General features: G+C 41.9%; 1 protein-coding gene and 1 long non-coding RNA gene across 2 annotated transcripts; both read left to right on the top strand.

Moving 5' to 3' along the window:
- Positions 1 to 4,264: 4,264 nt before the first annotated feature.
- On the top strand, positions 4,265 to 7,200 carry LOC123492583. Its single transcript, XR_006661791.1, has 3 exons — positions 4,265 to 4,595; positions 6,606 to 6,674; positions 6,945 to 7,200. It is a non-coding gene; the product is annotated as an uncharacterized LOC123492583 (long non-coding RNA).
- Positions 7,201 to 7,434: 234 nt separating this feature from the next.
- LOC123492674 (GTPase IMAP family member 4-like) lies at positions 7,435 to 9,034 on the top strand. Its single transcript, XM_045225436.1, has 5 exons — positions 7,435 to 7,605; positions 7,757 to 7,825; positions 7,960 to 8,034; positions 8,273 to 8,350; positions 8,451 to 9,034. The coding sequence occupies exons 2-5, from the start codon at positions 7,819 to 7,821 to the stop codon at positions 9,032 to 9,034; spliced, it is 744 nt and encodes a 247-aa protein (XP_045081371.1). The 5' UTR covers positions 7,435 to 7,605; positions 7,757 to 7,818.
- The last annotated feature ends 14,125 nt before the right edge of the window (positions 9,035 to 23,159 follow it).

Genomic DNA, 23,159 nt, shown 5'->3' with positions numbered 1-23,159 from the left:
TGAAGCATTCAGTCATTCTCAGTGTGCTCACATAGTAGCACTGCTTACATCCCTTTCCCTAGATGTACGTTAGTAATTAATGTGATGAACAGTCATTCCAATATGATGTATGGTATTTCATTAAATTATCATTACATTTACATTTTAGTCATTTAGCAGACGCTCTTATCCAGAGCGACTTACAATTAGTGAATACCATTAATTTTTTTTATACTGGCCCCCCGTGGGAATCGAACCCACAACCCTGGCGTTGCAAACGCCATGCTCTATCAACTGAGCTACATCCCTGCCGGCCATTCCCTCCCCTACCCTGGACGACGCTGGGCCAATTGTGCGCCGCCCATGAGTCTCCCGGTCGCGGCCGGCTGCAACAGAGCCTGGATTCAAACCAGGATCTCTAGTGGCACAGTTAGCACTGCGATGCAGTGGCTTAGACCACTGCGCCACTCAGGAGTATGTAATGAGACAGAAATTCAATGAACAATAATAACTAATGCATTCTGTTTTACATGATCATTATTCATGACTCTCCATCTTGGATAATGGATTATCAGGAAGACGTGAGTAATTACTTATTTGTCTTTTTTGTTTATTGACAACTAATAAGACAAGACAAAGAACAGACCAGAGTGTTAATCTGATACTATGAATAAGTACAGGCCTTGTGAACAGCAGTGTGTCTTCAAGGCTACAAATTAATTCAGTTTCTTTACATTTATCAATACTCTCTTCAAATGTTCTCAAGGTAGGTTGGATTATGATGTATAGATGTTCTTCAAATTATCCTGAATTTACATACCATAGCCCTCCCACAATATTTCTGCCATAGAGCTCAACAATTCGCACACCAAAATTAAAATGGAACAGCTTGAATTCAGCTTGATGTCACAGTATGAAGCATTCAGTAATTCTCAGACTGCTCACATAGTAGCACTGATTACATCCCTTTCCCTAGATGTACATTAGTAATGAATGTGATGAACAGTCATTCCAATATGATGTATGATATTTCATGAAGTTATGTAATGAGACAGAAATTCAATGAACAATATTAACTCATGCATTCTGTTTTACATGATCATTATTCATGAATCTCCATCTTGAACAATGGTTGATCAGTTGCGGGTGAGTAATTACTTATTTGTCTTTTTGTTTATTGACAACCAATAAGACAAGGCAAAGAACAGACCAGAGTGTTAATCTGATACTATGAATAAGTACAGGCCTTGTGAACAGCAGTGTGTCTTCTTCAAGGCTACGAATTAAATCAGTTTCTTTAGATTTATCATTACTCTCCCCAAATGTTCTCAATGTAGGTTGGATTATGATGTATATATATTCTTCAATTTATCCTGAAATTACATACCATAGTCATCCCACAATATATCTGCCATAGAGCTCAGCAATTCACACTCAAAATGAAAATGGAATCAGCTTGAATTCAGCTTGATGTCCTAGTATGAAGCATTCAGACATTCTAAGACTGCTGACATAGTAGCACTGATTACATCCCTTTCTCTAGATGTACATTAGTAATGAATGTGTTGAACAGTCATTGCAGTATGATGTGTGGTATTTGATTGAATAATGTAATGTGACAGAAATTAGATTGAATGCAACTGTAATAACTCATACATTTTGTTATACATGATCATTATTCATTACCCTCCATCTTGGATAATGGATGATCAGGAGAAATACCATAGCCCTCCAACAATATATATGCCATATAGTTCAACATTTCACATAGCCCTCCCACAATATATCTGCCATAGAGCTCAACAATTCGCACACCAAAATTAAAATGGAACAGCTTGAATTCAGCTTGATGTCACAGTATGAAGCATTCAGTAATTATCAGACTTCTCACATAGTAGCACTGCTTACATCCCTTTCCCTAGATGTACATTAGTAATGAATGTGATGAACAGTCATTCCAATATGATGTATGATTTTTCATGAAGTTATGTAATGAGACAGAAATTCAATGAACAATATTAACTCATGCATTCTGTTTTACATGATCATTATTCATCACTCTCCATCTTGGATAATGGATGATCAGGAGCAATACCATAGCCCTCCAACAATATATATGCCATATAGCTCAACATTTCACATAGCCCTCCCACAATATATCTACCATAGATCTCAACATTTCACATAGCCCTCCCACAATATACAGTTGAAGTCGGAAGTTTACATTCACTTAGGTTGGAGTCATTAAAAGTCGTCTTTCGACCACTCCACAAATTTCTTGTTAACAAACTATAGTTTTGGCAAGTCGGTTAGGACATCTACTTTGTGCATGACACCAGTAATTTTTCCAACAATTGTTTACAGACAGATTATTTCACTTATAATTCACTGTATCACAATTCCAGTGGGTCAGAAGTTTACATACACTAAGTTGACTGTGCCTTTAAGCAGCTTGGAAAATTCCAGAAAATGATGTCATGGCTTTAGAAGCTTCTGATAGGCAAATTGACATCATTTGAGTCAACTGGAGGTGTACCTGTGGATGTATTTCAAGGCCTACCTTCAAACTCAGTGCCTCTTTGCTTGACATCATGGTAAAATCAAAAGAAATCAGCCAAGACCTCAGAAAACAATGTCTAGACCTCCACAAGTCTGGTTCATCCTTGGGAGCAATTTCCAAACGCCTGAAGGTACCACGTTCATCTGTACAAACAATAGTACGCAAGTATAAACACCATGGAATCACGCAGGCGTCATACCTCTCAGGAAGGAGACGCATTCTGTCTCCTAGAGATTAACGTACTTTGGTGCGAAAAGTGCAAATCAATCCCAGAACAACATTAAAGGACCTTGTGAAGATGCTGGAGGAAACAAGTACAAAAGTATCTATATCCACAGTAAAACGAGTACTATATCGACATAACCTGAAAGGCCGCTCAGCAAGGAAGAAGCCACTGCTCCAAAACCGCCATAAAAAAGCCAGACTTTGGTTTGCAACTGCACATGGGGACAAATATCGTACTTTTGGAGAAATGTCCTCTGGTCTGATGAAACAAAAATAGAACTGTTTGGCCATAATGTCCATTGTTATGTTTGGGAAAAAAGGGGGTTGCTTGCAAGCCGAAGAAAACCATCCCAACCATAAAGCACGGGGAGTGGCAGCATCATGCTGTGGGGGTGCTTTGCTGCAGGAGGGACTGGTGCACTTCACAAAATAGATGGCATCATGAAGAAGGAAAATTATGTGGATATATTGAAGCAATATCTCAAGGCATCAGTCAGGAAGTTAAAGCTTGGTCGCAAATGGGTCTTCCAAATGGACAATGACCCCAAGCATACTTCCAAAGTTGTGGCAAAATGGCTTAAGGACAACAAATTCAAGGTATTGGAGTGGCCATCACAAAGCCCTGACCGCAATCCTATAGAACATTTGTGGGCAGAACTGAAAAGGCGTGTGCGAGCAAGGAGGCCTACAAACCTGACTCAGTTACACCAGCTCTGTCAGGAGGAATGGGCCAAAATTCACCCAACTTATTGTGGGAAGCTTGTGGAAGGCTACCCAAACGTTTGACCCAAGTTAAACAATTTAAAGGCAATGCTACCAAATACTAATTGAGTGTATGTAAACTTCTGACCCACTGGGAATGTGATGAAAGAAATAAAAGCTGAAATAAATAATTATCTCTGCTATTATTCTGACATTTCACATTCTTAAAATAAAGTGGTGATCCTAACTGACCTAAGACAGGGAGTTTTTACTAGCATTAAATGTCAGGAATTGTGAAAAACTGAGTTTAAATGTATTTGGCTAAGGTGTATGTAAACTTCCGACTTCAACTGTATCTGCCATAGAGCTCAACAATTCACACACCAAAATGAAAATGGAATCAGCTTGAATTCAGCTTAATGTCCTAGTATGAAGCATTCAGTCATTATCAGACTGCTCACATAGTAGCACTGATTACATCCCTTTCCCTAGATGTACATTAGTAATGAATGTGATGAACAGTCATTGCAATACGATATATGGTATTTGATGGAATAATGTAATGTGACAGAAATTGGATTGAATGTAACTGTAATAACTCATACATTTTGTTATACATTATCATTATTCATTACTCTCCATCTTGGAAAATGGCTGATCAGGAGCAATACCATAGCCCTCCAACAATATATATGCCATATAGCTCAACATTTCACATAGCCCTCCAACAATATATATGCCATATAGTTCAACATTTCACATAGCCCTCCCACAATATATCTGCCATATGTTCAACATTTCACATAGCCCTCCCACAATATATCTGTCATAGATCTCAACATTTCACACTCCAAAATTAACACGGAATCAGCTTGAATTCAGTTTGATGTCCTAATATGAAGCATTCAGACATTCTAAGGCTGCTCACATAGTAGCACTGATTACATCCCTTTCCCTAGATGTGCATTTGTAATGAATGTGATGAACAGTCATTCCAATATGATGTATGGTATTTCATTAAATGATGTAATGAGACAGAAATTCTATGAACAATTATAACTAATGCATTTTGTTTTACATGATCATTATTCATGACTCTCCATCTTGGATAATGGATGATCTGAAGACCGTGAGTAATTACTTATTTGTCTGTTTTGTTTATTGACAACCTATAACACAAGACAAAGAAAAGACCAGAGTGTTAATCTGATACTATGAATAAGTACAGGCCTTGTGAACAGCAGTGTGTCTTCAAGGCTACAAATTCAATCAGTTTCTTTAGATTTATCATTACTCTCCCCAAATGTTCTCAAGGTAGGTTGGATTATGATGTATAGATGTTCTTGAAATTATACTGAATGTAAACTCAGCAAAAAAAGAAACAGCCCTTTTTCAGGACCCTGTCTTTCAAAGATAATTCGTAAAAATCCAAATAACTTCACAGATTTTCATTGTAAAGAGTTTAAACACTGTTTCCCATGCTTGTTCAATTAACCATAAACAATTAATGAACATGCACCTGTGGAACGGTCGTTAAGACACTAACAGCTTACAGACGGTAGGCAATTAAGGTCACAGTTATGAAAACTTAGGACACTAAAGAGGCCTTTCTACTGACTCTGAAAAACACCAAAACAAAGATGCCCAGGGTCCCTGCTCATCTGCGTGAACGTGCCTTAGGGATGCTGCAAGGAGGCATTAGGACTGCAGATGTGGCCAGGGCAATAAATTGCAATGTCTGTACTGTGAGACACCTAAGACAGCGCTACAGTGAGACAGGACGGACAGCTGATCGTCGTCGCAGTGGCAGACCACGTGTAACAACACCTGCACAGGATCGGTACATCCGAACATCACACCTGCGGGACAGGTACAGGTTGGCAACAACAACTGCCCGAGTTACACCAGGAACGCACAATCCCTCCATCAGTGCTCAGACTGTCAGCAACAGGCTGAGAGAGGCTGGACTGAGGAATTGTAGGCCTGTTGTAAGGCAGGACCTCACCAGACATCATTGGTAACAACGTCGTCGCCTATGGGCATAAACCCACTGTCACTGGCCCAGACAGGACTGGCAAAAAGTGCTGTTCACTGACGAGTCGCGGTTTTGTCTCACCAGGGGTGATGGTTGGATTTGCGTTTATCGTCGAAGGAATGAGCGTTACTCCGAGGCCTGTACTCTGGAGCGGGATCGATTTGGAGGTGGAGGGTCCGTCATGGTCTGGGGCGGTGTGTCACAGCATCATCGGACTGAGCTTGTTGTCATTGCAGGCAATCTCAACGCTGTGCGTTACAGGGAAGACATCATCCTCCCTCATGTGGTACCCTTCCTGCAGGCTCATCCTGTCATGACCCTCCAGCATGACAATACCACCAGCCATACTACTCGTTCTGTGCGTGATTTCCTGCAAGACAGGAATGTCAGTGTTCTGCCATGGTCAGCGAAGAGCCCGGATCTCAATCCCATTTAGCACATCTGGAACCTGTTGGATCGGAGGGTGAGGGATAGGGCCATTCCCCCCAGAAATGTCCGGGAACTTGCAGGTGCCTTGGTGGAAGAGTGGGGTAACATCTCACAGCAAGAACTGGAAAATCTGGTGCAGTCCATGAAGAGGAGATGCACTGCAGTACTTAATGCAGCTGGTGGCCACACCAGATACTGACTGTTACTTTTGATTTTGACCCCTCCTTTGTTCAGGGACACATTATTCCATTTCTGTTAGTCACATGTCTGTGGAACTTGTTCAGGTTATGTCTCAGTTGTTGAATCTTGTTATGTTCATACAAATATTTACACATGTTAAGTTTGCTGAAAATAAACGCAGTTGACAGTGAGAGGACGTTTCTTTTTTTGCTGAGTTTATATTCCATAGAACCCTGATCCTGACACAATATAGTGTTTCTGCCATAGAGCCCAGTGCTGGTTATCACTTAACATGAAAATAATAATTTGATCAGGATAGGCCAATAACTAAAAAAATATTATTAATTAAGTTAACCAGATCTTATTGGCGCCCACAGCCCCTACATGAGGGAGGCTTGAGAGACAGGAAACATCTGATTGGTCCTGTTTGTTCTGTATATAGTGATGTAGTCTACCAGACAGATCTCACCTCTCTTTTTTACACCATATTGTCAGGTTCAGTGTATTTACAACATGAGACCCAAGAGGACAAGTTGAAGAGGGAGGCATCAGCTGTTGAGCTTGGTAAGTGTGAGAGAGTCTGGAGGAGAGAGGATTGGTTCAGGGAACATTAGTGATGTTATTCCTTTTTTCAGACTAATTCATTTGGTAATGTATCAAATAGTCAATAGATCAGTTGATTGTTGGTTCAGCTCAGATAACTGTTGACTGTAGAAAACAATTATTGTACCACCTCCATCAAATTATAATGTGTCGTTATAGGCATACTATTGAATTAATGAATTAATTGCTTAATCAAACAACCAATTAAATATGTTAATTGCTTTCTCTCAGAGTTGAAGATGGAAAAAGAATTAAAAGAGATATTAAGAGATGAGATGATGAAACAACTAGAGGAGAAAGACAAACAACTGGATGATATGACCCAGGAAGTGAGAGAGAAAGAGAGACTACTGGAGGGAAAAGATAATGAAATAAAGGAGAAGAAGGTTGAACTAGGAGACAAAGACAAGAAAATAAAGGAAAAAGACCATCAACTAGAGGAGAGAAACTATAGACTGGATGATATGACCCAGGAAGTGAGAGAGAGAAAGAGAGACTACTGGAGGAGAAGAACCAGACAATGGGACAGAGGAATAAACTATTAGAAGAGAAAGAAAACCAACTGGAACAAAAAGAGAAGCAACTAAAGGATAGAGACATTCAACTAGAGACACTGAGAAAGAACCTGCAGGACAAGAACAGCCAAGTAGAGAACTTCAGAGTCCTACTGCAGGAAAAAGACCTTCAACTAGAGGACAGGAACCACAAACTGGGAGAGAGAAAGACATACTACTGGAAGAGAGGGACAAACTACTGGAGGAAAAATATAATGAACTAAAAGAGAGGAGACAGGAACTAGAAGAGAAATATAAACTACTAGAGGAGAGAGAGAAGCAGTTAAAGGAACGAGACAAACAAGTGGAGGATGTCAACAATGAAAATGCTAAACTGGGTAAGATTATTACTACCATTAATATATTTAACCTACTGTACTTTCCTCAATTCTCAGGAATATTGTTTTACATCACTTTCCCTCTGCATCATATTTCTGTCTAAAGTCTTTAACATAGAATTCAGATGTTAGTCTTCCTTTGTTATTTCAGCTCAACAGATATGTGATGTGAAGACTGAGCTAGAGAGACTGAGAAGAGAGACCTCAGCCCAGATGACTGGTGAGTGAGATATGTGATACTTAACATTAACATTTCACGAGAAACCCAGAACTACCCTTAAGTAGGTCTATGTGCCTTCATGTGTTACTGAGGTAAATGTTCCCATTATAAATGGATGTTATTTGTTGTTTTAGAACATGGAGAGACCTCATATACAGGTTCCATACTCCCAGTCAGGAGGAGACACAGCATGGATGGTCCTCCATATAGTGAGTTATCAATATTGTCCTGCTTTCTCCTACTGTTTCTAGTCTATAGTGGACCATCCTTCACTTAGTGAGTTATCAATGTTGCCTCAAACTGTCATCAATCTTGATATTCTCTATTTTCTCCAATAATCTATATTTCACAATGATGTGTAATGTATTTGTTGTTTGTGTATACTATGTTTTTAAATGTGTCACTGATGAAACAGTATGTTGACCAGTTCTCTATGTTGTGTTACAGTGGGAGGAGAGACCTCCGGTACAGACCCCACACTTCCACTGAGGAGGAGAAACAGCATGGAGTTAAATCCTCCTGAAAGTGAGTTATGGATGTAGCTTACATTATATTTGACACTGTGTTGTACATTATCCAGAGAGTCAGTGTGTTGAACAGTGCTGTGTGTTGTGTTGTGTTGCAGTGGGAGGAGAGAGCAGCAGTCCAGACTCCCCAGTGTCTCCCAGTGTGTCTGAGCTGAGACTGGTGCTGCTGGGGAGGACTGGGGCTGGGAGGAGTGCAGCAGGAAACACCATCCTTGGCAGAGAGGAGTTTGGGGCCCAGGCCAGCCCCTCTGCAGTGACCCAGAGGAGTAAGAGGAGAGAGGGGGACGTGTCTGGGAGACGGTTGGTGCTGGTGGACACTCCAGACTGGTTCTGTCCTGGACTCTCTCTGGATGAGATGAGACAGGATGTGGGGCTCTGTGTCCGTCTGTCTGCCCCAGGACCCCACGCCTTCCTCCTGGTCATACCAGTGGAGCCCTCCAGGGGGGAGGAGAGAGGGGTGCTGGAGAGAATAGAGGAGATGTTTGGGGAGGGTTGTTGGGGACACACTGTGATTCTATTCACCCATGCTGATGGCCTGAAAGAGCAGAGCATTGAGGAGTTTCTCCAAGCAGGGAGTCAGGACCTCCAGCAGCTTGTAGAGAAATGTGGAGCAGGTACCACGTCCTCAACATTAAGGACAGGGCCCATGGCACTCAGGTCCCAGAGCTGCTGGAGCAGGTAGAGGAGATGGTGGCAGGAAACAGAGAGAGATTCTACAGCAGTCAGACCTACCAGGAGTCAGAAGACCAGGTCAGAGAGATGGAGGAAAGATCCAGAGGGAGAAAGAGGAGAGGAAACAGAGGGAGGAGAGAGAGGTGAGAGATAGGTTTCAGAAGGAGTTGCAGGACTCGCTGAAGAAGATAGAGGGGAGTGATCCAGGAACATGAAGGAGATATCAGAACACTCAGTGAAAGAACCACTGAACTGGAGAGACAGGTGAAAGAAGAGAGGGATGAGGAGAAGAAAAGGGAGCTGGAGAGAGAGCTGAAGAAAGAGTTTGATAGGAGGGAGGGGATGGAGAGAAAGCTGGAGAGATTTAGAGAGAAGAGAGAGAATGAGAGGAGAGAGATGGAGGAGAGACACAGACTGGAGATAGAGGAGATGATGGAGAACTATGAAGGAGAGGTCAGAGTTGAAGCAGAGAGAAACCTGATGAAGATAGTCCTACCTGAGTTACAGAGGAACATCATGATCTCACAGACAAAGATGCAGAGGGAGTTCAGCAGACAGATGGAGAGAAGAATAGACAGATGAAGGAGAAGGATGGAGAAATGGAGAGACTGAGACAGAACTTGAAAGAGGTCAGTAAAGCTCACTCAGTGTTGCAGAAGAGACTGGTACGAGAGGGGAGAGGTCAGAGGGCACTGATAGGAGTGTTGAGCTGGGTCAGGAGAAACTCATCAAGTTGGCTTCTCCACAATCTGATATGATTCACCATCACAGTCCATGTGTAGAACCAGATCAGCTCTACTGTCCACTGTGCCGTGGTGAGTGTCATAGTGAACATGGGGAAAACAGGCCAGAATAATTTATTGTCCTGTCTACTTTGTCTAGAGAATGAGGGGAGGGAGGTCTGTAAAGATCTTGATGAGACGTAGGCCAGAATTCCAAACCAACGTAGATGATTGAATGTGCACTGCAGGCTTTTAGAATGGAGAGGGTTGAGGGGGGATCAGGGGGTCATTGGGAGGAGTCAGAGACTGAGAACTCTAAAGATCTGAGTGAGACTTTTACTCAATGTTGTAGGAGGTCTACTATTGAACAGAGAGAACCATACTGTATTTACCACACATCAGTTCCTGTTCTTAATCAATCAAATTGCACAATCAAATTATATGTTTTGTGTTGAAACTTCAAAATTGAGTGAACAAAATTTTAAGAGCACCTCAGAACAGCCTCAATTCGTTGTGCCATGGACTCTACACAGTGTCAAAGCGTTCCATAGGGATGCTGGCTCATGTTTACTCCAATGCTTCCCAAAGTTGTGTCAAGTTCGCTGGATGTCCTTTGGGTGGTGGACCATTCTTGATCCACACAGGAAACAGTTGAGCATGGAAAAACCCAGCGGCGTTGCAGTTCTTTACACAAACCAGTGCGCCTTGCACCTATTACCACACAACGTCCAAAGGCACTTAAATCTTTTGTCTTGCCCATTCACCCTCTGAATGGCACACATCCTTCTTTAACCTTTCTCCTCCCCTTCATCTACACTGATTGAAGTGGATTTAACAGGTGACATCAATAAGGGATCATAGCTTTCACCTGGATTCACCTGGTCAGTCTATGTCATGGAAAGAGCAGGTGTTCCTAATGTTTTGTACACAGTGTATGTCTACAGTGAATTGATGAGTAATGCATTACATTATTGTTCAGTTGTTGGATGAGACAACATTTTTATGGAGGGGTTAGAGAGGAGACCAGTTAGAGAGAATCACACTGTATTATCCTACACTGTGAGAGCAACGTAGGAGTGTTATTATTTTACCACAGTCACACAGTTTTTTTCTATTTGCTGACCTTCACCAATCAAAGTTCATCAGCATACTGTTGTTATGATGTTATGTTCCATGTTGAAACCTTAAACATATCTCTACAGTACTCGTTCGTGGACAGACAGGCAACGCGATGCTCACGCAAGATTTGGTTCAGGGTTCAGAGATCACAGTGAAGGATTGATGAGTAATACATGTGTTTATTATGGTATGTTAGTTGAACCCATTACCCAGTGGCTAGTAATCAGTGATTTGGATGTAGCTTCCAGTTACCACGGTGTTGTCTCATATTAATGGTGGGAATCTATCCCAATGGAACTCTCACACCACCTGAGACTGATATCGTTGAAATAAAGAAATACAACTTTATAAGCCATCAGTGTTTGGATATTGTTTTGTCTTGGATGATTCTCTACAGTACAGAGCTGAGCTATCAACAGTGACCTGGTCTAACAGCTGGCCTCTCTCTTTACCTGGCACACAAATACACACTTGCATGCATGCATGCACACACACACACTACTACTACTAATACTACTACTAATACTCTAGGACAGCAGTTTCAGAAGACCAGAGGAAGTGATGGAGCATCAGTCTGAATGGAGATGTCCAAATGACTAACTGGTGAGGATTTAAAGAGACATGTAGTAACCTTCTCTGACCAACAGATGGGTCTGCTACACCACCAGAGGAGCAGGAGGAACCATGAGGAGTATAAGAGCAGCAGCAATCCATTCAACACCTAATTCCAACCGCTTTTGATTTGATACCCAAATAGACACAGAAAACAGACAGAGAAATACATGTATTATGTTGCTTGTTTTACTATATAGAAAGTGGTTTGTTAATTTGTATCAGATACAGTATATGTTACTACAATCAATATTGTATTAAATCAGTATCAATAAATATACCAGTGTTTATGTTGTACAGTGGTAAGCACAATTTGGATTACATTTTCTGTCATAAAGAAATACCTTGATACTCACATTATAACGTGAATAATGTTGTAACTTTTCATTTACGATTAATGTAAGATGTCCACTTTCAAACGTTATGGTTATTTAGTGGAGCTTTGAGAAGGCTGTTTTTCCATCAGAAACTGTGGCCCTTAGTAGTCAGGAGGGAATAGTCGAAGGTTGGTCATGGAAAAGTTAACCCTGTAATATTTAGGCACTACACTACTTCACAACTGTTGGAAATGGTATCACACAGGAGCACGATAAAGGAAAACATTAAAGAGCAGAAGTACAGTACTTTTACAATCCAATAAATAAATAACACACTGTAAACCAATAATATCAAAATCACTTATTGTGACCTTTACGTCCAAATATAGTTTCCAGTGTCTCTAATGACCAGTGTCCACACCTCCACTTCCAGAGTGTGAGAGGGGGAGAGAGAGAGAGGTGGTCAGTCGTCCTCTGTGCAGCCCAGTAGCTCCATCCTGAGTGTGATACGTCTGTACCAGAACCAGGGGATGAGGCGGAGGAAGAGACCATATATGGGGCGGCTGGATTAAGTTCTTCCTGTGGGTGTTGTTGTCAATGTTACACCTGTCACCAAGACAACCACAGATACAGTCATACACACTGCCACCAAAGCCTAGTTTATACCTGGTGCTAACATGCGTTGTTTATCCTGATCTTATCCACATTCTGATTGTACCACATTTTCTGATATGCGTCTACACATGGTATTAAAATGTGTCTCATATCCGTCCACTGTGTCCGCATTGTGACCAGATTTCCAAGTCCTTCCCTGTATGTAATTTATTTGACAGATTTTATTTTAAGACACATATTGATGTCATAAGTCAATGGTGCCACCTGACAATGATTTAAAAAGGCGGGATAATTATGATTTAAATAGTTTCACTTTCCAGATCTGTCTACACTTGTAAGATATCCAGACACAACTCGTGTCTGACTACCTCCGGAGGTGGTGGTAGTGGTCCTCTGTAGCTCAATTGGTAGAGCATGGCGCTTGTAACGCCAGGGTAGTGGGTTCGATCCCCGGGACCACCCATACGTAAAAATGTATGCGCACATGACTGTAAGTCGCTTTGGATAAAAGCGTCTGCTAAATGGCATATCATTATTATGATCAGATCGTAATGTGTCTTTTACTCGTCTATATCCTTCCAAGAATGTGTGTGGCTCAGTCAGTAGAGCATAGTGCTTCCACGACCAAGGGTTGTGGGTTTGATTCCTGCTGGGGCCATCCATATGCATGACTGTAAGTCATTTAGAAAAAAAGGCATATATTATTATTATAATATACGATCACGACAAAGGACGCACGTTAGAACCAGGTATAAATGGAGCTCTGTCTCTCTTTCATATCTGAGATCTCTTTTCTGTTTCTGTATCTTAATCAACCAACCAATCAATCAATCAATCAATCCATATGATCATGTGTTTATACCTTGTCCTTGTGGTGTGCTTCCTCTGGGTACATAGTCCACCTCAGTCCATCATTGATGTAGGCCAGTTTATAGGAGAGTACAAACTGGACACGGCCAAAGTCCTTAGCTCCTGAGTCACTATACCTGTTACTTTAGTGGGAACCAATAGGTCTACATGAGAGAGGAGAGAGAGAGAGAAAGGACAGAGAGAGGAGGAGGGAGAGAGAGAGAGAGAGAGAGAGAGAGAGAGAGAGAGAGAGAGAGAGAGAGAGAGAGAGAGAGAGAGAGAGAGAGAGAGAGAGAGAGAGAGAGAGAGAGAGAGAGAGAGAGAAGAGAGAGGAGAGAGAAGAAAGAGAAGAGAGAGAGGAGAGAGGGAGAAAAGAGAGAGAACTGAAACTTTTGTGTCACAACACAGTCATGACATACTTATCTTATTACAATGTATTCCTGTTTTGGAAGGTTTAACATTTGACCATGGTCTGATGAAGCATATGTAAAAGGTGTCTTCAGGTGATGATGTCACTGACCTGTGAGCTCACAGTCTATAAGCTATATGCGCAGAGTACAGTGGCCCCTGCAGACTTGTGGGTAAACACGTATGTACTGCGCTTCGATTGGTGGAGGGAAGGTGTTGGCCAGTGTTCCTTGCTCTGAAGGACAACATCAGTCCTGCACTGGATAGTTCCCAGGTCCAGATGAACCCAATGTTCCAGGTCTGTCCCATCATGGAGATAGGTATCTCATATGCAGTCATTAACTGTCTCACTCTGAGATCCACCAGATAGCGTCTCTACTGTTAAAACTCAGTCATCTTCTCTGTTCTGGTTCATTCTCCCCCACAAACAGGCTCCTCTGGCTGGCTCTGATGGGGAGCAACATTTCTACTGACGCCAGTCAGCGTCTCTACTGTTAAAACTGAGTAATCTTCTCTGTTGAGCTCTACATCATGTATTTTTTATTCTTTACTTCTATTAGTCAGTCCATCCTTTTGTTCTTCTCTTTCTTCCTCCATACTTCCATTCATCAGTCCAACATCTTCACTCTCACTGGCTGAGACTTCAGCTTCAAAATGACAAAAACATCCTCCACATCCTACCAGCTCTCCTCTCTTTCTTCACAGCTCCTGTGTGAGTGTGAGTGGAGATACATCCGGTCCTGGAGGAGTGTGAGTGGAGAGACATCTGGTCCTGGAGCAGTGTGAGTGGAGAGACATCTGGTCCTGGAGCAGTGTGAGTGGAGAGACATCTGGTCCTGGAGCAGTGTGAGTGGAGAGACATCTGGTCCTGGAGCAGTGTGAGTGGAGAGACATCTGGTCCTGGAGGAGTGTGAGTGGAGAGACATCTGGTCCTGGAGGAGAGTGAGTGGAGAGACATCTGGTCCTGGAGGAGTGTGAGTGGAGAGACATCTGGTCCTGGAGGAGAGTGAGTAGAGAGACATCTGGTCCTGGAGGAGAGTGAGTGGAGAGACATCTGGTCCTGGAGGAGAGTGAGTGGAGAGACATCTGGTCCTGGAGGAGTGTGAGTGGAGAGACATCTGGTCCTGGAGGAGAGTGAGTAGAGAGACATCTGGTCCTGGAGGAGAGTGAGTGGAGAGACATCTGGTCCTGGAGGGAGAGTGTATAGTAGGGGAGTGGTGCTGGGGTCTGTGTGTGTCCCTTGGTCCCTGTGGAGGATGGGGTCCAAGGGGTCCGTCTCGTTCATTCTCCCCACAAAACAGGCTCCTCTGGCTGGCTCTGATGGAGAGCAGAGAGGCCCTAGTACCAGGACGTGACAACATTGTTAGTGACGCGACACCAGGACAGCACAGAGGGCTTAAATAGCTAACACACACACACACAGAGGCACACTCAAATGGAAAACAGCAAGATACCTAATTTGATAATGTGTCCATGTAAGCATTGAACCTCAAGACCAGTCTTATAATATTTATCCTGTGATGACTACATAAAACATTATACAAGTTCACATTCACTGTGCTGGCAGTTTCTTCCTGCATATTCTCAGGACACACATGAGTTGTTGGCCTCCAGGTCTGTACACACACCTCCGTTCCTGCACAAGCCCGCTCTCACACTCATTCACATCTGGAACACAAACACCAACCAGGAAAAACTGTTACATACATTTATGGGACTGTCATTATTCCATACAGCTATTTCTATTTATGGTGTGTTGACACAGCGTGTGAGCTGTCATAACTCATTGTACCCATGAAAAGCGTGAGGACATGTGTACTACATCATTAGAGTGACCCCCACTGAGTGACCTCATTAAGAATGGCCAGATTAGGCCACTCCCACCAGCCTGGGGGGGGCATATTAGGCCTCAGCCGCTAGACAAACTGACCCCGGGTTAGTGTGTGTGTGTGTGTGTGTGTGTGTGTGTGTGTGTGTGTGTGTGTGTGTGTGTGTGTGTGTGTGTGTGTGTGTGTGTGTGTGTGTGTGTGTGTGTGTGTGTGTGTGTGTGTGTGTGTTGGGTGATGTGTGTGTGTGTGTGTGTGTGTTTGGGTGATGTGTGTGTGTGTGTGTGTGTACTTACTGTGTTGGCAGTGGCCTCCAGAGTAGCCAGGAGAGCAGTCACAGTATACCCCAGGAAGACATCACCTCGTTGGGCATCAGTGGTCTCACACACCCCCCATTGTGGCATGGATTGGGCTGGGCACGGGCCTGGACACAACAACAACTTTTGGTATCAATTGGTTTTCAACACTAAGCATAAGCACAGGACAACATATGACCTCTTTCACTGTCTGTCCCATGATCAGCACAGGGATATACACTGAGTGTACAAACATGCTCTTTCCATGACACAGACTGGGCAGGTGAATCCAGGTGAAAGGATGAATCTTTCTATTCTCAGTGTATGTCAGAGTAGGGCTGTTACCATGACTGTATTCCTGCCACACCGGTGGTCACTAGTCATGAAGGCGGTCACGAGTCATGAAGGCAGTCGAATTCCACGTGACCGTTTAGTCATGGTAATTAGGCTTCTCCAAGCTCTGATGCTGATGATGGTCATTAGTAGCCTACCAAAATTGCTAACTGCCTGGTACTCTACACTCTATTGTCCCTCTAATCACTCTGACATCAATTATCAAAAATCTAATCAAACACTTCATAAGAGCCCATCATGAGCTGATGTTGCACAACATTTTTATTGGATATGCAATTGCGTGAAAAAACTGAGTGATGGCCTCTATTAAAAATAGGGAGGATCCCATCAGCTTTCTATAGGCTAGGCCTACTATATTTATTTCTCAACTTTCCTAATATTAAGCACATTGCTTCTCTTTACAACAGGAGTATAGCCTAACTGTCTGGCATGAAAAGGAACCATGGGAAAAAGTGTCCTCCATTAGCTATTTAAATGCATAGATTACATGTATTTTTTCAGCTGCCCTATTTCGAGACAAGTGCATGATAATGGTCCATTCTAAATCAACACAAATTTCACACATATATTATTTAGTATATGTAAACACAAGATTAAATCAAGAATCATGTGATGGGTGACAATATTAGCCTATCACTAGTAAATTATATATTATCACTGGTGAATGATGCCCAGTTTAAGGGAAGAAACAGCACATGCTTATTTTTGCAACTTTTTCAAATCATAGTCGCACACCTCATGTAGCCTAGCCCATAGGCCGATATGTTTTGATAAGGTTTGTTTCACAACTAAAGTGGCCAAATAGCTTCTTAAAATGAAGCACATTAATCCACTTTACAACGGGTGTAGAGCCTAACTGGCATACATACGCAGCGCTTGAGTTTCAAGTTTGGGGAAGATAATTTTCACCACAAAAATGCACCTTTATAATAAATGCATTACATGCATAATCATATTTGTGGTCACTTTTGAGAATGGTGTTTTCCTGCTAATGGAACATTCGCGCTTATACCCTACTGCCCATTGCTGCGCTTATAATGTGAAGAAATAGCCTAATAGTTTATCAACATTTTAAGCTAAAAGTTCTCATCTGTTGCATCAGGCTCAATGCTTAAAACAGGTTTTTTTATGCTTGTGGTTGTATTAATTTGGGATCTATCGCATCCCACAACTGTCCCAGACTGTGTTTGGAATATTTCTCGCACAGAATAGAATAGGTCGACTTTTGTACTATGGGGGATAGTAGATTGACATAGGCTAGTGCTTTTGCTGTTTGTTAGGCCTACTCATCTTGTTGGCTGATGAAAAGTAAATGTGGACAGTTCTTCCAATATCTTCAATATGTGCCTCAGAATTGGATAAGGATTCGCACAGTTGTGTCTGCTTCACTTGTAGCCTGTGAGAAAGACCCAATCACGTGACAGTGAGCCATGTGAGTGAGAGGTGCTTTGTACGCAGCTGGGAGAAGGGAATTATAATTATTATATTCAGCCCAAGGGCACAGCAGCTGCTGGCCACAAAGGCGTGGTTTTTTTAGGGGCATTACGGCCACACAAAGGGGATGCAGCCGGGAAATTCGAGGCATTATCAAGTGCTTGTCAAATTCTGAATGAGAGACTGATGAAATGTTACAGCCTGCGCAAAAAAACAAAGCAGAGCTCAGGCCTTTCATGCAACTTTTTTCAAATCATCATTAGAGTCGCATCATGCAGCCTTAGAATGTATTAAAAATCAAAACATATATCCAACATTTGTATCACAAAGTTACATAAATAACTCTAAATTAAGCATATAGGAGTACTTGTTTCTTTGTTAACCGCTCAACACAGAATAGCCGCATGTGCGCACTGCCTCAAATCGTTTGGAGAAAATATCCTTTCTATTTTATTCAGCTATGTTCAATTGTATTCGTCATACTATAAAATAATATAAAATAATTCCACGGAATTCTAAGCAAATCTTGTCCGCTAAATTAACTAGTGATGCCCACAGCCATTTGACATAGCCACATCAGGACCTAACATAAGAACCACTCAGAGTATGCTATTCTGTTAATCTGAACTAGACTACATTTTCTTCATATCATGTTTCTTTAGACCTGTCTAAATAAATAATGGATTTATTGTGATGGTGTAGGCTATATTACATGGATTTATTAGATGTTCCAAAGGTCTGCATCAGTGTAGCGTGGAAGCCAGGAGATGCTAAATGTGTTTATGTTAATTAACAGTCAATTACCGTGAGACCGGCAGTGAGGTATTTCTGTATTTATTTCTGGGTGGGGTATTTCTGTATTTATTTCTGGATGGGGTATTTCTGTATTTATTTCTGGGTGGGGTATTATTGTATTTATTTCTGGGTGAGGTATTTCTGTATTTATTTCTGGGTGGGGTATTTCTGTATTTATTTCTGGGTGGGGTATCTGTTTGAATGCAGGGCTGGTTCCTTAAATGTCCAGCATCACAAGCATAGCAGTCAGAAGCTCATTGCACAACGGATATATTTCCCCCCGCGGTGAGAGTGGTGGGTTCAAACAGGTACACACACATTAGTTTATCTGCAGACATCACTCTCATACCACTGTGGATCCTACAAATGGCCTTCAGTATAGAACACACTTCAGAAAGCTTAAATTCACTCACCATTTTACATTTTAGTAATATAGCAGACACTCTTATCCAGAGGGACTTAAAGTAGTGAGTGCATACTTTTTCATACTGGTCCCCCACCAATGCCAGGCTCTACCAACTGAGCCACACGGAACACATTGTACTTCCCTACTTAGGCACATCACTCCTCAGGGAGCAGAGGTCATCAACCACTCTTCTCCATCTCGCTCTATTACCAGTCCTGACCCCTAGCCTCACCTCACCTCACCCCATCCGTAACCCTCACCTCTATCCTCCTCACCCCATTCTTAACCCTCACCCCTATCCTCCTCTCCTTACCGCTACATACACACATACTATACCCCCCATGGGGACACTGCCAGGAAAAGTGTCTGAGGTCAGAGTTCAATGTTCAATGTGGCTCACTGCAGAATGGGAACATGCTAGGGGTCAATTCCTTGAGACCCATATGACTACTCACTAATGGCATGTCCCACTGTCCACTGTCATTACACTAACAGAGATTACTATCTGATATAATCTTATCTAAATAACAGATTTATGTTGCTCTAATCCAACTGTCAATCAAAAGATTACTGAAGATGTGATGTCAGAGAAACAATTACTTCTGATAATTGATTACAAAAGTTTAAGCCACAACTTTGTTACTTTTAATCAATAGATGACAGTATTACGATTAGGTTATTATAATAATGTTATAATAAAGCATATTTTAATCAGGTTCATTTGCTCTATCAATGGAACAATAGTTTACTACTAAAACATTGCTGACAGACATGTTGAAGCTGAACAACAACTGGTCCTTGATTCGTGTTCTTGATTCCCCACCAAGGAAAAATTGTAAAAGTTTTGTTCTTCCCCCAGCTGTTGCTAAAACACATCCTGTGGAACACACACACACATACACGTCCTAGGGAACATCTACATCCTGCATTGGAATGTTGGATGGTGAATTCCCTGCCTCGCTCGGCACAACAGAATCCTCTATTCACAGGGTAAATAGACAATGCATTATTAATTGTGCAACTCCATATGGAGAAACAGAACCATGTATTCAGTCACACAACCTCAGTTTATAACCCACACAACAAGCCTTTATCTGATATCCACTCACACTAGCATGAGACACTGGTTGTTGTTTTGATACTGTCCCATTCCATCTCACTACACATTATGGTGATTGAACCCAAAATGCAGGAAGCTATATTTCTTTAATTCTAATAACCATCTCTCAACTATTCTATTCAATAATTTATACTGAACAAAAATATAAATGCAACATGTAAAGTCTTGGTCCCATGTTTCATGAGCTGAAATAAATTCCAGAAATGTTCTATACGCACAAAAAGCTTTTTTCTCTCAAATTTTGTACATTTGTTTACATCCTTGTTAGTGAGCATTTCCCATTAGCCAAGATAATCCATCCAAGCTGATTAAACAATATGATCATTACAAAGGTGCACTTTGTGCTGGGAACAATAAAAGGCCACTCTAAAAGGTGCAGTTTTGTCACACAACACAATGCCACAGATGTCTCAAGTTTTGAGGGAGCATGCAATTGGCATGCTGACTGCAGGAATGTTTACCAGAGCTGTTGCCAGATAATTCAATGTTAATTTCTCTATCATAAGCTGTCTCTAATGTCGTTTTAGAGAATTTGGTAGTACGTCCAACCTGCCTCACAACCGCAGACCATGTGTATGGCGAGCAGTTTGCTGATGTCAACGTCATGAACAGAGGGCCCCATGGTGGCGGTGGGGTTATGGTATGGCCCGGCATAAGCTACGGACAACGAACACAATTGCATTTTATCGATGGCATTTTGAATGCACAAAAATACTGTGACGAAATCCTAAGGCCTATTTCGAGGCCCATTTGTTAAAGATATCTGTGATCAACAGATGCATATCTGTATTCCCAGTCATGTGAAATCCATAGATTAGGGCCTAATTTATTTATTTCAATTGGCTGATTTCCTCATGTGAACTGTAACTCAGTAAAATCTTTGAAATTGTTGCATGTTGCGTTTATATTTTGTTCAGTATAATTGGTTCATCAATCATCCTTCCCACCACCTTCTCCCATTCCTCTCAGCCTCAGAGAGAGACATGGGGAAAGAACAGTCCCATTCCTCTCAGCCTCAGAGAGAGACATGGGGAAAGAACAGTCCCGTTCCTCTCAGCCTCAGAGAGACATGGGGGAAAGAACAGTCCCATTCCTCTCAGCCTCAGAGAGACATGGGGAAAGAACAGTCCCATTCCTCTCAGCCTCAGAGAGAGACATGGGGAAAGAACAGTCCCATTCCTCTCAGCCTCAGAGAGAGACATGGGGAAAGAACAGCACTCAGAGACAGAGACAACAAAGACAGAGACAGATGTCAACACTATACACCACGCATATGTAGGAATTAACCTGACATGTACTGCCACCACTGAAAGATCAATGTAATGAGAATATCTGGGATATAGCATCATTTTTGTGTCATTTCTTACAACCTCCTATAAATCACTTAGAAAGTTAGCCGAGGTATTTTCTAATCAAGGTGGACTAAAGTGTTCTCCTTTTCCTTATTAGTCTGTATGGTATGGAATGTTAAAAAACTATCAAATGAGTGCAGTTATCATTGTATCTGAACTGGATTTGTCACAGTTGTTGTTTTGACTTATACGAAATCTGTACAAGCTACCAGCACTAAAAGGCTACCAAATATTCCATAATAATATGTTATTGCACTAAATGTAACATTCCGAAACAGTAGACAAAGAGAAGTGTATTTAGAAAGTGTTGTTACCTAGTGGTTCCAGCGGTGCGACGAGGTGATTTTCAATGTGACTAGTTGAGAATGAGCGCACCTTGCAACTCGGCGCGCGCTGGGGTAACCAAGTCACTGGCGAAGCAACAAGATATGGACACGAGAAAAAGCACTCTCTCTAAGTTTTCCTGTTACTGCTGCTGGTCAAACAAGCGTCTCTTGTGAGAGTAGCGGGCTATAGCGGGCTATTTCAGGTGTGGCAGTGTAGCCGTCTTCCTTGGCTTTAGGGGACAGCTGCTGCTAGGTTCCACGTCCCATTTCTGGAACACTCTGAGCTGCATAGGCGAGTCTTGCAGAGGCGGGTGATGTTTTCTAAAAGTGTGATGGAACGAATTTAACAGTATAGGGGTGGTTATTGAGTTTTCGAAATTCCACAGAAAGCAGAGCTGTGGTCTATGTACATTTACTGTGAGAAATGTAGCTATGGAATATTTTTTTAAATTTTTTTTATTTCACCTTTATTTAACCAGGTAAGCCTAAATAGTCTAAGCTACACATTAGATGTACTTTTCACACATAATACTTTTTCTGAGCCAATAATTCAAGCTATAATCCATTATTGCACAAGATGTGGCAACATTATTGATTTAGTGGTTTGTGAATTTCCCTCCTACTCTCTGCTCCCTTCTACCCTAGCCCAAAAGCTGGCAGATGGCGATATTGAGTCGTTTCATCATACTGTCCAAAGGGCATGTATGCAGCCGGCTTTACACTCCTATTCTCCCTGGACCAGTTCATACATAAAACATTCTCCATTCAGGCTGCAAGGGCATTGATTTCCTCCTTAATGTCATTTAATGGTGAGAAGGGTGGGGAAAAACAGGGGAAATATGCATACCTTCTTTATGAAACACAATTTTCAACCACCATACAGTGGCTAATGCTAGTCCTGGATTTTATTTTTATTTTTTTATTTCACCTTTATTTAACCAGGTAAACCAGTTGAGAACAAGTTCTCATTTACAACTGCGACCTGGCCAAGATAAAGCATAGCAGTGCGATAAAAACAACAACACAGAGTTACATATGGGGTAAAACAAAACAAAAATCAAAAAATACAACAGAAATACAATTAATATACAGTGTGCAAATTTAGCAAGTTATGGAGGTAAGAAGCAATAAAATAGGCTATAGTGCAAAATAATATACAATTTAGTATTAACACTGGAATGATGTGCAAGAGATGATGTGCAAATAGAGATACTGGGGTACAGATGAGCAAAATAAATAACAATATAGGGATGAGGTAGTTGGGCGGGCTAATTTCAGATGGGCTGTGTACAGGTGCAGTGATCGGTAAGGTGCTCTGACAACTGATGCCTAAAGTTAGTGAGGGAGATAAGCGTCTCCAGCTTCAGAGATTTTTGCAGTTTGTTCCAGTCATTGGCAGCAGAGAACTGGAAGGAATTGCGGCCAAAGGAGGTGTTGGCTTTGGGGATGACCAGTGAGATATACCCGCTGGAGCTGCAGACTACGGGTGGGTGTTGCTATAGTGACCAATGAGCTAAGATAAGGCGGGGATTTGCCTAGCAGTGATTTATAGATGGCCTGGAGCCAGTGGGTTTGGCGACGAAT

The sequence above is a fragment of the Coregonus clupeaformis genome, chromosome 15 (genome assembly GCF_020615455.1).
Source record: "Coregonus clupeaformis isolate EN_2021a chromosome 15, ASM2061545v1, whole genome shotgun sequence".
Classification (NCBI taxonomy): Eukaryota; Metazoa; Chordata; class Actinopteri; order Salmoniformes; family Salmonidae; genus Coregonus; species Coregonus clupeaformis.
The sequence above is the reverse complement of the archived record's forward strand: the minus strand, read 5'-3'. Positions and strand labels throughout refer to the sequence as shown.

Bases quoted from the DNA above. Each gene is read 5' to 3' on its own strand.
- LOC123492674 (XM_045225436.1), top strand. The intron at 8,035-8,272 runs GTGAGTTATCAA...GTTGTGTTACAG, and splicing joins CATGGATGGTCCTCCATATA to TGGGAGGAGAGACCTCCGGT. The intron at 8,351-8,450 runs GTGAGTTATGGA...GTTGTGTTGCAG, and splicing joins GGAGTTAAATCCTCCTGAAA to TGGGAGGAGAGAGCAGCAGT.